The following is a 14343-nucleotide window of genomic DNA, read 5'->3' as shown; positions in this document are numbered from 1 at the left end:
TGAGGCTTAAACAACTAAGGGGACCCATTGCTACTCAGAAATAAGGTGCAGTTACAGAAGGGAATGTAACATTGAATGCAGTACCATGCATTGTGCCTACATTGCGTCATTGCTTTTTTGCATTATTTATGTGCTGTTACATTATTGCATTAACCCAGCACATATTTTTCTTATGTTGTGACATTACAAACACATGTTTATCTTACTGATTGTGTTATTTCCATATTATGATACATGGTATGCATTAATTGAAGCTGTGACTTCATTGAGTGGCTGATCGCCATACTATCCCTGTGGATATTAACTTAATATTGTGACATCACATTATCCCTGTTCTGTGACATCATGGCGCCCATGATCTCAATAAAGTGAACCCCTGAGTGCATTATTCCTGTACCATGACATCAAAGCATACGCTATCCCTGTGCATTAGGGAAACCAAATCATACTGCACTCAGCGTAACGCCGGCAACGATTTCCCGCCTGAAACAGTCATGCAAGGAACCTAGGCCCGCCTTCTCCCTGCTGCCCAGGCTTGTTACATGACAGTGCGCTCAGCGTATCAGCGGCCAAGGCGGGACATCGATGCAGCTGGCAATACGCTGAGCGCAGTATGACTCATTGTCCCCAGAAATCAGGAAAAAGACTGGCACCGGAGGACCGGATACAGATATCGGCACAACGGGGGAACGTTGGAAGGTGAGTTAAAGTTTAATTTGTTACTTTTTGCAGCCCGGGCACAGGGGATTCTGAAAAATTACCACTACAGATCTCCTTAAAATGTTACATATTTTGAACTTACCGCTGAAGGTGGTCATGTTGAAGTGGGACCTACTGCAAGTTTGCTATGGGACACCATGGCTACTTGTTTTGCCCCTGTATGTGTCATAATCATTATAATAATTATTATACCAACACTGTGCTGTTCTAGAAGTTTATTAATGTAAAGAATTAAGGAGACAACACATACCACATATCTAGATTCCACCTTGCATTTTACCTTTCTAGAGAAACCATGCATTTGGCACTTGAAATATTAACAAATGGTATTTGGGAATCAGCATTACAAGTAGATGGACATTTTACAGATCAAAATTAAAGTTCAGTGAAACCTCTCTATGGGAACACAGACAAAAATCGGCAAGAACATTCCAACTGCGTTAGAAACCATTTCTTTCTAATCTGCAGAACAAGCGAACACAAAATGCAAAATAAGGCATGCCGAAAAAAGCATTCATTTGGAAACTGTTCCTTTTACACCACCATTTCCCAGGCCAATGAGGCAAGGCATGCCTTCTGATAACATTGCTTTCCTACACAAGCCTAAGAAGCGTACACAATTTCAGAATATAAAGGACAGTTATATAATTATACCATGGCAAACAACATCACCACTGCATAGAAAATATAAATATTACGCTACGCTGTTGCTTTTCAACAACTTATCTTTGTGTCAATTACACACTACTAAAGCATAAACCAGGAGGCCACTGGATTACATTTAGGCTTCTATTCATTGTGTATATGCTGACATTTGGCAACTTAAAATGACTGTACAAAAAAGTCAAATTTTAATAATCCCTTAATAAAAATAATAAATAGTTTACATAATTCAGTATATAAATCCTGGTTTGGGAACAAGTTCCACTAAAAATGAGTGAATGACTTTTTCTGTGCCTTCGCATATATAGCACATCAAGACTATTGTCTTTGGCTAGAAATCACATTGTGCCATTTATACTTATCCTTACATGGCAGGTGGAAAAGGACTAGAGCAAAGGCTCCAATATATAAATCAAAAGCAAAATGCAAGAAGGCTAAATAATTGTAACAGAAATCAAATTTTCCTTTTCATCTAGACCTAGAAGACTCACTTTTAGCTTTTTACAGCCAAATTCTCCTACCTAAGCAAAATCTCACGTGGAACCACAAATCTACAGAAAAGTGTGGACACAGTTTCCACTAGAACGATGACAGATTGGGGACAGAGAAAATGAAAGCAAAGAGAGTCTACATTGAGAACACAGTGCTGGAACCATGTTATCGTTTTTTGCTTCCAGTGGCACCGTTGGCAGGCTTGTTGAAGCTTCTGCTCATATGTGGGAAATTTACTGTTGGGGTTCTATTATTTGGCCCATACAACCCCAAATTCCTTGCAGCTGCAGATTTTCTAAGAGGCTTAACGCTTGGGAAAGGGCTGAAAACAGTTCCTTTGGGGGATTTTAATAAAGTTCCACTATCACTAGAGAAACTGTGTGATTTTGATGGTGTTCTTTCAACATTCGGGATCACCTCAGACATGTCTGTAGATTCACTACTGGAGTTTAGCTCCAACGTCTCCAGCTTGTTCTGTACAATCGTAACATTTGCATTTTCATCTTCAAAAACGGGCTCTGGGGAGTGTCCATCAGCCTTCATAACTGTCCTATCTAAGCTACTGTCTCTATTTTCCACAGTAGGTGTATCATGCTCAATGTCCTCCGGTTCTTTGGCTGCATCAACCTGATCTTTAGGGACTTCATTTTGCTCCTCTATCAATCCAACCGTGTCTCCATGGCCTTTGGCCCTTATGTTTTTTCTTTGAACTCGAATGTGGGTACGCCACGGAGTATTCAGCTTTGCTTTGGTTTCCTCATTGGGTAAGATCATGGACTTAGAGGTTGGTAACTGGATGACACTGTTTTTAGAAGCTCTGTTTACCTGCTTTAACTTCTTACCGAGTAACAGATGGTTTATTACTGGGGAATTATTAACTTGCGATGGCAATATGTTGCTTACAGGTCCTTTATCTGAAATGAGGTCACACAAGATTTTCAGATGTAAAGTATGTAAAGTTACTTTTCTTGTACACAATTATAATACCAACTATTATCTGCAATTACTTGATTGATTTTTGAATTTAGCCACAATGGATGGTTTACTTTCAGGACACATTCAGTCCTGTGGTAAAGACAGCTTAAATTGTCAATGTCATTTAAAAAAGTTTTTGACTTGCAGAAACATGTCAAACAGTTTGATCAGTCAGGGTCTCAAGGCTGCAACCCCCACCAATCATTTGAATGAGTAGGAAGAAATGTGTGGTCTTGCACTTCACTCCCCAAATTGCAGCAATCTTTGTCCTGCATCACTTAATGGGCCACAATATAAGTCTTAGGGCAGTCCCGTGGAGCTGAGGCTGGACAAAGATTTCTGTGTGCCATAGAGTAAAGCACACTACCGTGCGCTTCTCCCTGCTCATTCTAATGATCTCAGCACCAGCTCCAAGCAAATTTTGGAGCCATATATATTATGGTACAACTGGTCCTGCAAACAACAAGCCCTCATATGGGTCTGTGAATGTAAAAAAATAAAAAAAAGGTTATGTCTTATGGCTGTATCTCTGAACAAATCATCCTAAGAACAACAAACAACCTAGTGAATATGCTGGAGGAAATAGGTACAAAAAGTATCTAAATCAACAATATAACATGCTAAATCAACGGGACCTGAAACGTTTGAAGACAAAGAAGCCAATTCTCCAAAACATAAAGAGCCAGGTTACAGTTTGCAACCACACTTGGAGACAAAGAATTGTCTTCTGGTCTGATAAAGCAAAAATAAAAATGTTTGGCCACAATGATCATGGTTATGTATGGAGAGAAAAGGGGAGGTGTGCAAATCAAAGAACACCATCCCAAGAAGCACAGGGTGAAGGGACAGGTACCCTTCACAAAATAGGTGGCATTATGAGGAAGGAAAATTAGTAACATTTCAGGACATCAGCCACAATGTTAAAGCTTGGGCGTAAAATGGGTCCTCGAAATAGGACACGATCCCAAGCATATTTCCAGAGTTGTGGCAAAATTATTTAAGAACAACAAAGTGAAAGCTATGGAGTGCTCATCATAAAGCATTGACCTTAATACCAAAGAAAATCTATGGGCAGAACTAAAAAATCAAGTGCAAGCACAGAGACCTACAAATCTGGATCAGTTACACCAGAGCTGTCAGAAAGAATGAGACAGCAACCCAGCAACTTATTGTGAAAAACTTGTGAAAGGCCTAAAATGTGTGACCCAAGGTAGACAATCTAGAGACAATGCTACCAAATATTCACTATATGTATACAAACTTCTGTGCCACTGAGAATGTGGTGAATCCGACCAATGACAGGAAACATGTACTAGGACTACATGTTTGGAATAGTGAAAAACACATTTATAATGAATATGGCCAAGAGGTATCGAAGCTTATGACAAACTGTAGATCAAATTTTCCCTCCACCAGAGAGTATATAAAATAATCATATATCATAGCAAGAACGTTGAGTAATTTTCATAATGCGATTTGTAAAGATATGAAAAGGTGATTTGTAAAAGTAGTGGTCATCCTTTACATTGGGAAACATCTTCACAGTCTTGCCACATACACTATAATAGATACAAGTACACTGCTCAAAAAAATTAAGGGAACACTTAAACAACACAATGTAACTCCAAGTCAATCACAGTTCTGTGAAATCACACTGTCCACTCAGGAAGCAACACTGATTGACAATCAATTTCACATGCTGTTGTGCAAATGGAACAGACAACAGGTGGAAATTATAGGAAATTAGCAATACACCTCCAATAAAGGAGTGGTTCTGCAGGTGTTGACCACAGACCACATCTCAGTTCCTATGCTTCCTGGCTGATGTTTTGGTCACTTTTGAATGCTGGCGGTGGTTTCACTCTAGTGGTAGCATGAGAGGGAGTCTACAAACCACACAAGTGGCTCAGGTAGTGCAGCTCATCCAGGATGGCACATCAATGCGAGCTGTGGCAAGAAGGTTTGCTGTGTCTGTCAGCGTAGTGTCCAGAGCATAGAGGTGCTACCAGGAAAAAGGCCAGTACATCAGGAGACGTGGAGGAGGCCGTAGGAGGACAACAACTCAGCAGCAGGACCGCTACCTCCGCCTTTGTGCAAGGAGGAGCAGGAGGAGCACTGCTAGAGCCCTGCAAAATGACCTCCATGAGGGTGGTACGAATGCCCGACGTCCACAGGTGGAGGTTGTGCTTACAGCCCAACACCATGCAGGACGTTTGGCATTTGCCAGAGTACACCAAGATTGGCAAATTCGCCACTGGCGCCTTGTGCTCTTCACAGATGAAAGAAGGTTCACACTGAGCACATGTGACAGAGTCTGGAGACGCCATGAAGAACGTTCTGCTGCCTGCAACATCCTCCAGCATGACCGGTTTGGCAGTGGGTCAGTAATGGTGTAGGGTGGCATTTCTTTGGGGGACCGCACAGCCCTCCATGTGCTTGCCAGAGGTAGCCTGACTGCAATTAGGTACAGAGATGAGATCCTCAGACCCCTTGTGAGACCATATGCTGGTGCGGTTGGCCCTGGGTTCCTCCTAATGCAAGACAATGCTAGACCTCATGTGGCTGGAGTGTGTCAGCAGTTCCTGCAAGAGGAAGGCATTGATGCTTTGGACTGGCATGCCCGTTCCCCAGACCTGAATCCGATTGAGCACATCTGGGACATCATGTCTCGCTCCATCTATCAACGCCACGTTGCACCACAGACTGTTCAGGAGTCGGCGGATGTTTTAGTCCAGGTCTGTGAGGACATCCACCTCATCAGGAGCATGCCCAAGTCTTGTAGGGGGGTCATACGGGCACGTGGAGGCCACACACACTACTGAGCCTAAGTTTGACTTGTTTTAAGGACATTACATCAAAGTTGGATCAGCCTGTAGTGTGGTTTTCCACTTTGATTTTGAGTGTGACTCCATATCCAGACCTCCATGGGTTGATAAATTTGATTTCCATTGATAATTTTTGTGTGATTTTGTTGTCAGCACATTCAACTATGTAAAGATTAAAGTATTTCATACGATTAGTTCATTCACTCAGATCTAGGATGTGTTATCTTAGTTTTCCCTTTATTTTTTTGAGCAGTGTATATGTAGTACCATGGTGTTTGCAGTCACATACCATGATGTAGTACAAATGAGAAATAACCCTATTTTACCTACTAAAACAATGGGCAATAACATGCAAGATTTCCATACGTTCATTTTTATTTTATCTTAAAAGTATAATCACGATGTTTCATGACAAAAGATGACCACTCATTGGTTAAAAGCAGAACCAAGACCCCCAAATAGGTAAGTTTTTTGTTTTTTTTAAATACCATTATTAAGCTGATCCCTAGGATCAAATTCTTCGAGTCCTATGTCAAAAACATAAAACATGCAGGTAAATAATAAAATAAATGAATTAAACATAGTTAAATATTATGATAACACACTATTTTAGCAATAGTTCTGAAAACAATGATCTAAATCACTATCTTGCTTCTTTAGGCTTTATTTACATCAGCTTTTAACGCTCCAGACATATCCCATTCAAAGACAATGCGAACTGTCAGGACCTGTTTGTTGTCCCTTGTGCAATGGAACGTTTAGCTCATTGAAGAAGCTCTGGAACTAAGCCCCGGCACTAGTGTGAACTTAGCTTTGAAAGGTACCTGTCAGGACAATTCGGCAGTAGGAAATGTGTCAACTGTACGAGCATTCTTGGAGCCTCAAACTTGGCCTGACACAACATGATGCCTGAAGCCCCATAGACTCTGCGTGGCACTTTCAGCATATAGACTCCTGTTCTTGTCATGTTGGGCCAAGTCTCGGTCTACGAGAAGGCCTGGTCAGTTTACACATATCCTGCTGCCAGATCTTTGTGAAAGGTACCTTTTAACTGCAAGGAACAGACCAGAAACCAGGAACTGCCTCTTGAACTGTACACACATATTTAGCACTGTGCTGTAGAAATACACAATAAAATAAATAAATATTATGACCAAATAAAAAGTTGTGGATAGTATAAGAAAGGTTACCTGCACGAATATACACCTGATGGACTTGCTGCAGCTGTCGCTTCTTAATTCTGGAGTACTGCTGTTTTAGGGCATTGATATCAGTTGTCATGCGCTCCATCATCATACTATTAAATACAGCATGATATTCTCCTCGACAGGAATCAAACGCACCCGGGCTAAGCTCTGCAATGTTGCCAAATTTCAAGCTTTGCTCCTCTTTTTGATCTGAAGAATGGACGAAAAAATTAATAAAATTTAATATTTTAGAAGCAAAATTAAAAAGAATGTGGTTTTTAGGTCTGTGGGTTTTCAAAAATCCCCCAGTCTCAGCGCTCAGTCCGTCCTACTGCAGTAGTCTACATTATTGTAGTAGGATACATTATAGTCTATGGAGCCTACCTCCTGCAATCAGACGGATTAAGCAATGAGCCGTGGAGTTCAGTGAGCTCAGCACTGAAACCTTGACAAATCAAAACTTTTGACAACATTCAACACTGAGCTTGTGACCGATCAAAGTTTTGACATGTTTGTGTGACATGTCCAAAGTTTTTAGAAATGACAGTAATGCTTTCAAGGGATATTCCATTATTTTTATTTATTTTTTTAAAGTATTTATTTATAACTTTTTTGTTTAAAGGAGATATAATAAACAACACTGAAAACATGGTCTCAAATGGCTGGAGGTGCTCAACCCCAAATGCAGTTGTACAATTGTCCATTTATAATGGGGGAGCAGATCCTGCCCTTATAGTCTGTTGCTATGGGCAATCCCCAGCATAAAATGCATACAATGGAGGATGCCTGCAGCGGACTACAAGTGCCACAATAGAATCCTACACCAGATAGACGGTGTGGATGTGTAACAATTAGAATAATACAGGAATTTAGGTGCACTATGTGGTATCAGTGTTGAGGGATAGCCAATATCATTGTTTACATCTACCACATAGTGCACCTAAATTCCTGTATTATTCTATGTGGTAGATGTAAACAATGACATTGGCTATCCCTCAACACTGATACCACATAGTGCACCTAAATTCCTGTATTATTCTAATACATGCTGCAGGCATCTAATATTATGCTGCAGGCATCCTCCATTGTATGCATTTTATGTTGGGGATTGCCCATAGCAACGGACTACAAGGGCAGGATCTGGGATCCCGCCGATGGGGACCCCCGCGATCAGACATCTTCTCCCCTATCCTTTGGATAGGGGATAAGATGTCTAGGGGTGGAGTACCCCTTTAACCAAATTAAACCACCTCGTGATGGGAGGAGGGGAGGTATCCTTCCAGGCCATAATCAGAACCTTACGTGCACAGAACAATAGAAACTGAATGAGTAGGTGCCTATGGGAGCCTGAGGCCAGATCATTAATAACCCCTAACTGACATACAACAGGGGGGAAACACAAAGGGAAATTCTAAGTGATCAGTCAAGAACTGCATCACCTCTCTCCAAAAGGGTTCAGTACAAGGGCAACTCCAGATAGCATGCAAAAGAGAGCCCACATCCGTATGACACCGAAAACAAGAATCAGAAGAGACACCAATACGGAACAGCCTAACTGGAGTGTAATACAGGTGTAGGATTAACCTAACCTGGATAAGCATATCCCTAGCACTAACCACCGTAGGGTAATAGGTTTTAGTAACTTCTTGCCACTGATCTTCCGTCAGATCAGCAATATCATCCACCCACTTAACAAAAGCCAACCCAAACGGATCAGGGCCCACCGATTGGAGTAGTGCATATGCCCGAGTCAAATGTTTGGCAAGGTCAGCGGTACCCAGAGGCATCTCCACATCAGAGAAAGCTGGGGTCACATCGAGAGAGCCAAACTGCACCACTACCGCATGTCTCAACTGGAAGTACCGAAATTCAGCACTCTGAGGGAGATTCTTGAAAAGAGGGGAAAGAAGGAAATTCCCCAAACAAATGCATGGCGAACTTGACTCCATGATCACTCCAGAAGCCGGCAGCTTCCAACTCCTGCAGGTGCTCAAAATGAGGGATCCCCCACAGAGGTGCTCTAGGAGACATTACCAGCAATGGAAAGATTATTGAGACCACCGACCACACCTCAGGCACAGTTCTATTAGGGGCCAACAACCGGGCCAACAACCAGGAAGTAGAAGTGTATCTATACAGGGTATTAGTCAATGTTTCATACGAACCCATGAGAGCTCCCGCTAGAGCAGTAGATGCATACGCCAGATCCAGTGGAATCCCCCAGGCAGCATACACCAATTGAGACGCTAATAAGTAATTATGCATGTTAGGAGCAGCTAAGCCACCTCACTGTTTTGACGCCTGGAGCAGCGCACTGAACCAATCACGGTGGTTTGTCTTGCCAATAGAAGGATCTCAAAACGCCACCCAGCTTTACAAAATACTTCTTAGGGGGATTTGTGCGTACTCTGGCTCTAGGGCTTTAATATAGCAGCCGTACCCACACCAGGAACCGTGGACCAAACTGAAGAGCCCCAGGACACCCCGAAGATATACCCATTCCACAGAATCAAAAGCGTTATATACATCCAGGCTGCCTACATATGCCTCAGAGGCATCCCCTTCCGCTGCAGCTATGTTAAGATGTAACCGCTGGACATTAATGTCTGTAGCTCTCCCTGGCATAAAGCCCGTCTGGTCAGGATAAACGACAGCGGCTATAACCTTACGTAACCAATTAGCTAATATTTTTGCCAGAAGTTTGATATCTACATTAAGGAGGGATCTAGGTCTGTATTAATCCTGTAAAGTCAGATCCTTTCTTGGTTTGGGAAGAACCACAATAATGGCCTCCCTCATGGAATAAGGGAGCCTCCCAGTCTCCAAGTGTGTGTGTGTGTGTATGTAGCAGAGCTGAGTGTGTGAATGTGTGTATGTAGCAGAGCTGAGTGTGTGAATGTGTGTATGTAGCAGAGCTGAGTGTGTGTATGCAGCAGAGTTAAGAGTGTTGTGTGTATATAGCAGGGTTGAGTGTGTGAATGTGTGTATGTAGCAGAGTTGAGTGTGTGTATGCAGCACAGAGTTAAGTGTGTGATTGTGTGTATGTAGCAGAGTTTAGTGTGTGTGTGTGTATGTAGTAGAGCTGAGTGTGTGTATGCAGCAGAGTTAAGTGTGTGATTGTGGGTATGTAGCAGAGCTGAGTGTGTGAATGTGTGTATGTTGCAAAGCTGAGTATGTGTATGTAGCAGAGCTGAGTGTGTGATTGTGGGTATGTAGCAGAGTTGTGTGTGAGTGTGTGTGTATGCAGCAGAGCCAAGTGTGTGTATGCAGCAGAGTTGAGTGTGTTATATGTGTATGTAGCGGTGCTTAGTGTGTGTATGTAGTAGCGGCCCGCAACAAACAGGAGGACGAGGAGGGCAGCGCTTGCGGGTGACATGTGATTAGTTACCCGATGGATACAGTGCAGCGATGGGCTGATAATTAATTGGGGGGGGGGGGGGAGAAGCAGAGCAGCGCTCACATGCTTTGGAGGGGGGAGTAATACCGTTATATACCGTGGAACCGCCATAAGTTACAAAAATACTGTGATACACATTTTAGGTCATACCGTCCAGCTCTAAGACTCAACAGAGGTAGCAAGAGTCCTAGCCACCCAAACAATCCCACACCCTCCGACCAACCAACCCCAACCCCAGCTAACTCAAGAAACAAGGGCCAACTCGCTAAGGGACCCCATAATATGGGCAGGGAAAACCGGAAGTGAAGTCCATGGCAGGAACCCAGGGGAAGGAACCTAAAGGACAAATCCTAACCCCCTACACTAACTAATATACTGTTGCATATAAGAGAGCAACAGGAATAGTCTGTCAACAACTCAGTCCAGAAGGGCTGCAGCCAGAACTGCATCCACCCACTGCAGAGCCTCAGATGGGGAAGTGAAGAACCGAGTAGTAGTCCCATCCACCGCCCTAAGGCGGGCCGGAAACAGCATGGAATAGCGGTATCCTTTGGAACGCAGACTATCTTCAGTAAACTAGCTCCGCTGTTTGCGTAGCTCTACGGAAAAATCAGGATAGAAAGCCACCCTACTGTCATTAAAGCGCACTTCCCCTTTGATACGCACAGCTCTCAGATTAGCGTCTGTCTCGGTAGTGGAGAAGCCTCGCAAGGAACAGTTTAGGAGGGGCCCCCGTGGGGGGTGATCGGGCAGGAACCAGATGTGCCCTCTCCACTGTAAAGTAAGGTGAGAAGGTATCAGGAGGTAATATTTCCTTAAGCCAAGTTTCAAAAAAGGCCACAGGATCCGGGCCGTCCGCTTTCTCAGGGAGGCCCACCAAGCGTATATTGTTGTGCCTAAGCCTATTTTTCAAGATTATCCGCTCTTTCGGGCACAGTCTTAATTTGTCGCTGCATCGAGGTCAACTGGGCAGGGATAGGTTGTGAGTGTTCTCAACAGTGGAGACCTGGTGCTCAACCTCCCCAGTGGGTTCACAGAGTTTTTGAGTCTTGTGGCGAAGGATCACAAATTCTTGCCGGAGCTCATCCACTTTGGAAGCCATCATGGTTTGGCAGGATGGGAAAGCCGTCAGTAATTGCGTAAACTTCTGATCCACAGAGTCAGCAGGACAGGAAGAATGGTGGGGTGAACAACATCTCTCAGAGCCAGAAGACATAGGAGGAGAGGGTGCAGGAGACAATCCGTCCAGTGTCTCTTGGGGTCTAGTAAATTGGCTAAGGGCTTTAGCTGCATGCACTGAGACTGTAGATACCAGGGGGGGTAGGAGCACAAGTCACGTCTAGCCTGGTCACCTGCAGGTGGAGGACCCTCATCAGAGGAACCCTCATCTTCCGTAGATTGTCTGGCGGCCTCCGCCACTTGTTTAGATTTTTTGGACCGGCTTCTTGGAACTCCCATGTCTTCCAACAGCAAAAGCACCAAACAGACCAGCAAGACAGAGAACCCTCACCCCCCAACACTGGGCACAGGACAGGGATACAAGCCTTCTCAGATTTAGCAACAGCAGGAGAAGAAGACTCCCTACCAGCCACCACACAGCACCTCAGTTAGGCAAAACCAGCAGTAGTCTTTAGCAGCTGTACTTTCAGCAGTTCACTCCAGAGGGGACAGCAGGGACCTCAAGGCACAGCAGGGGTTAACACCACTCCAGCAGCCGTCTCCAGCAACAGCAGCACACTTCAGAGAAGCACTTCCGGCCATCACACTGTTCAGGCGTGGGAGTTGTGAGGCCTCTATGCCGCCCTGTCACCCTCCATTCTCTCACCACTCTCCGCCGCCGCCTCCACCGATCTTCACAGCATCTCTCCTCAGCCCCGCTGCAGACACTCAAGGATCCTCCGACCCTCCGTCCGGTCCGACCGCTCCTCCACTACACACGTCAGCGCCTAGAGAAACCACCACAGGCACCAGCAAGGCCCTCTCCGCTACCCGGACACTAGATGGGGTGAGTTGGAGCCCTCAGGGTGATATTTTACAGGAGTTTGTGAGCTGGGCTAGTGGGAGCACAGCGATGTGTGACCGCTCAGTTCTCTATGCAGGCCAAGGCCCAGAAAACATTTTTAAAAGACTGCTATAAAAATAAGACAGAAACCATATTCCTCTACCCCGATCCTGTGCAGATGCCATAACAATGGGCTCCTAGTCCCCATTTCTCACTAATCCAACATGGTTCCTGTGAAGTGTTTTCGCCACAGAAACAGTAACTGGCTTAGTGGGCAGCTCCTGCAGGAGCAACACGTCGCAAGAAGCAGTGGTGAGCAGCAGGGGCCAGAAGCTGTTGGAGTTCCACTTCGACATAAAAAAGAAGCCAAAAAAGGGTAAAGTATAAGGCTCTGTTCACACTGCTATAACAGGTAGTGTTCAGAGTCATCATCAGGTTCCCTCAGGTTTGATGCTAAGAATAGTGCTACATCAGATATGGCCAAAATTATTTTTAAAAGAAGATTATGCATTTTAAAACCTACACTAAGGTAGATTGTTTTTACACTACAATGTAGAAGCAGGGGGCTGACACTACACTACCACAACTACACTATTTTACAAGCAAGCAACAAGTAGACACGTTTCTAAAGGTAAGGTGGTGCAGCAAGTCTTTTAGAAAGGCAGGTCCTATATACAGACACCAAGGAGTAGAAACGACTACAACTTACTGCGGTAGAGAATTCAGTTCAAAGCTACTTTATTGACGAAAGCCGAACACAAAGCAATTCAGACTGTGCACAGAAGAAGCCATGCACTTCATTAGACCACCCCATTCTGACAAAGCATGTGTAATGCGCGAAACAGCTGTTACCTATTCTGCCTCATGGCATCTTCTGTGCACAGTCTGGGAATTGCTGTATGTTTAAACTAATTCCTATAATGCGGTGAGAGCTACTTGTTTCTACTTCTTGAGGTTTCCAATTTTTTTTTGTTGGGTTTATAGTTGTTTTATGTGTGTGCAGTTTTTGTTCTTGTATGTTGTACCCCTTATATTTCACCATATTGATTTTATGGTGACCATAAAAGCAATAAATGTCTATTTTATGTTATTTACCTCTTATCTGTGTCTGATACTTCTGAAATTCTGGAGCCAAAAATCCACTAAATGGGCCAAGACACCCAACAGCATTGGCATTTATGTCATCATCATCAATTTCGTTTTCCTCGTCACTGTCTTGCATTTTAGTTGAGCGCCTGTAACAAGTTAAAGGTGACAAATATTAGACAGTATACTGTATGGCTCTAAATGCTGATTACTGTAGTTATTTACAAGATTATATAACTTGACAGTATGTCATAGACTTTCCTGCTTTCATTTCTAGAAACAAAACACATGCTAGGATGCAGCTTACAGGGGTTTGTTCACAAAACATATTCATCCTAGGGGATAAGTGTCTGATCGGTGAAGGTTCGACCTATAGGATTCACCACCATTCACAAGAATGTGTTTCCTTTCTGGTTGAATGGAGTGGCAGTCAGACATGCACGCTGCTGTTCTTTAAAATTTTATAGGCTATATGAAGACAGCTAAGTATAGGGCATCTCTACCTTCATGCGGCCCATAGAGTTAAATAGAGGGGCAACTGCGACAGTGAATCCATTCAACTATGGGGAAACAGGGGCTATGTTTTTATGATCAGAAGGGGTCCCAGGGGATGGACCCACACCGATCAGATACTCCCGGAGTAAAGGAATAAAAAATGTGTTTCATGGGCAAATCCTTTTAGGTTTAACTTGTCAAAATAAGCCGAGCAAGAGTGAGAACAACAGAATAGACACAAAATACCATTTTACTAAGCAAGTTAATAGTTTTGTCCAAAATGTATATTAAACATTGGTTGAAAGGAAGCACCACTGAAAGACTTTCTAGTGTTTGCTTGATCAAAAAATAGTGCTCACTACAGGATTGGCTGAATATTAAGGGGCACGTGCACATGAGCAAAAGCAGTTTGAGATGCTGTTTAACCACTTAAATGCCACGGACAATAGTGATTGCAGCATCTAAGCTGTCACCTGACTGCCCCCACCTCCTCCCCTCACC

At 43.6% G+C, this 14343-nt stretch overlaps 1 protein-coding gene across 5 annotated transcripts in view; it reads right to left on the bottom strand.

Annotated features, from left to right (window-relative positions):
* Positions 1-920: 920 nt before the first annotated feature.
* TBC1D30 (TBC1 domain family member 30) overlaps positions 921-14343 on the bottom strand; it is a 76429-nt gene continuing 63006 nt past the window's right edge. For 3 of the 5 annotated variants that reach the window (XM_056574256.1, XM_056574258.1, XM_056574260.1), the window contains 4 exons: positions 13357-13496; positions 6866-7072; positions 6164-6202; positions 921-2789 (listed from right to left, as the gene is read on the bottom strand). In XM_056574256.1, coding sequence (XP_056430231.1) covers positions 2041-2789; positions 6164-6202; positions 6866-7072; positions 13357-13496 — 1135 coding nt within the window. In that variant the 3' untranslated portion in view covers positions 921-2040. The remainder of the gene's footprint in view (positions 2790-6163; positions 6203-6865; positions 7073-13356; positions 13497-14343) is intronic. The other 2 variants (XM_056574257.1, XM_056574259.1) reach the window with 1 other exon arrangement.

Source organism: Hyla sarda, chromosome 4 (genome assembly GCF_029499605.1).
Source record: "Hyla sarda isolate aHylSar1 chromosome 4, aHylSar1.hap1, whole genome shotgun sequence".
In the NCBI taxonomy this organism is placed as follows: domain Eukaryota; kingdom Metazoa; phylum Chordata; class Amphibia; order Anura; family Hylidae; genus Hyla; species Hyla sarda.
The sequence above is the reverse complement of the archived record's forward strand: the minus strand, read 5'-3'. Positions and strand labels throughout refer to the sequence as shown.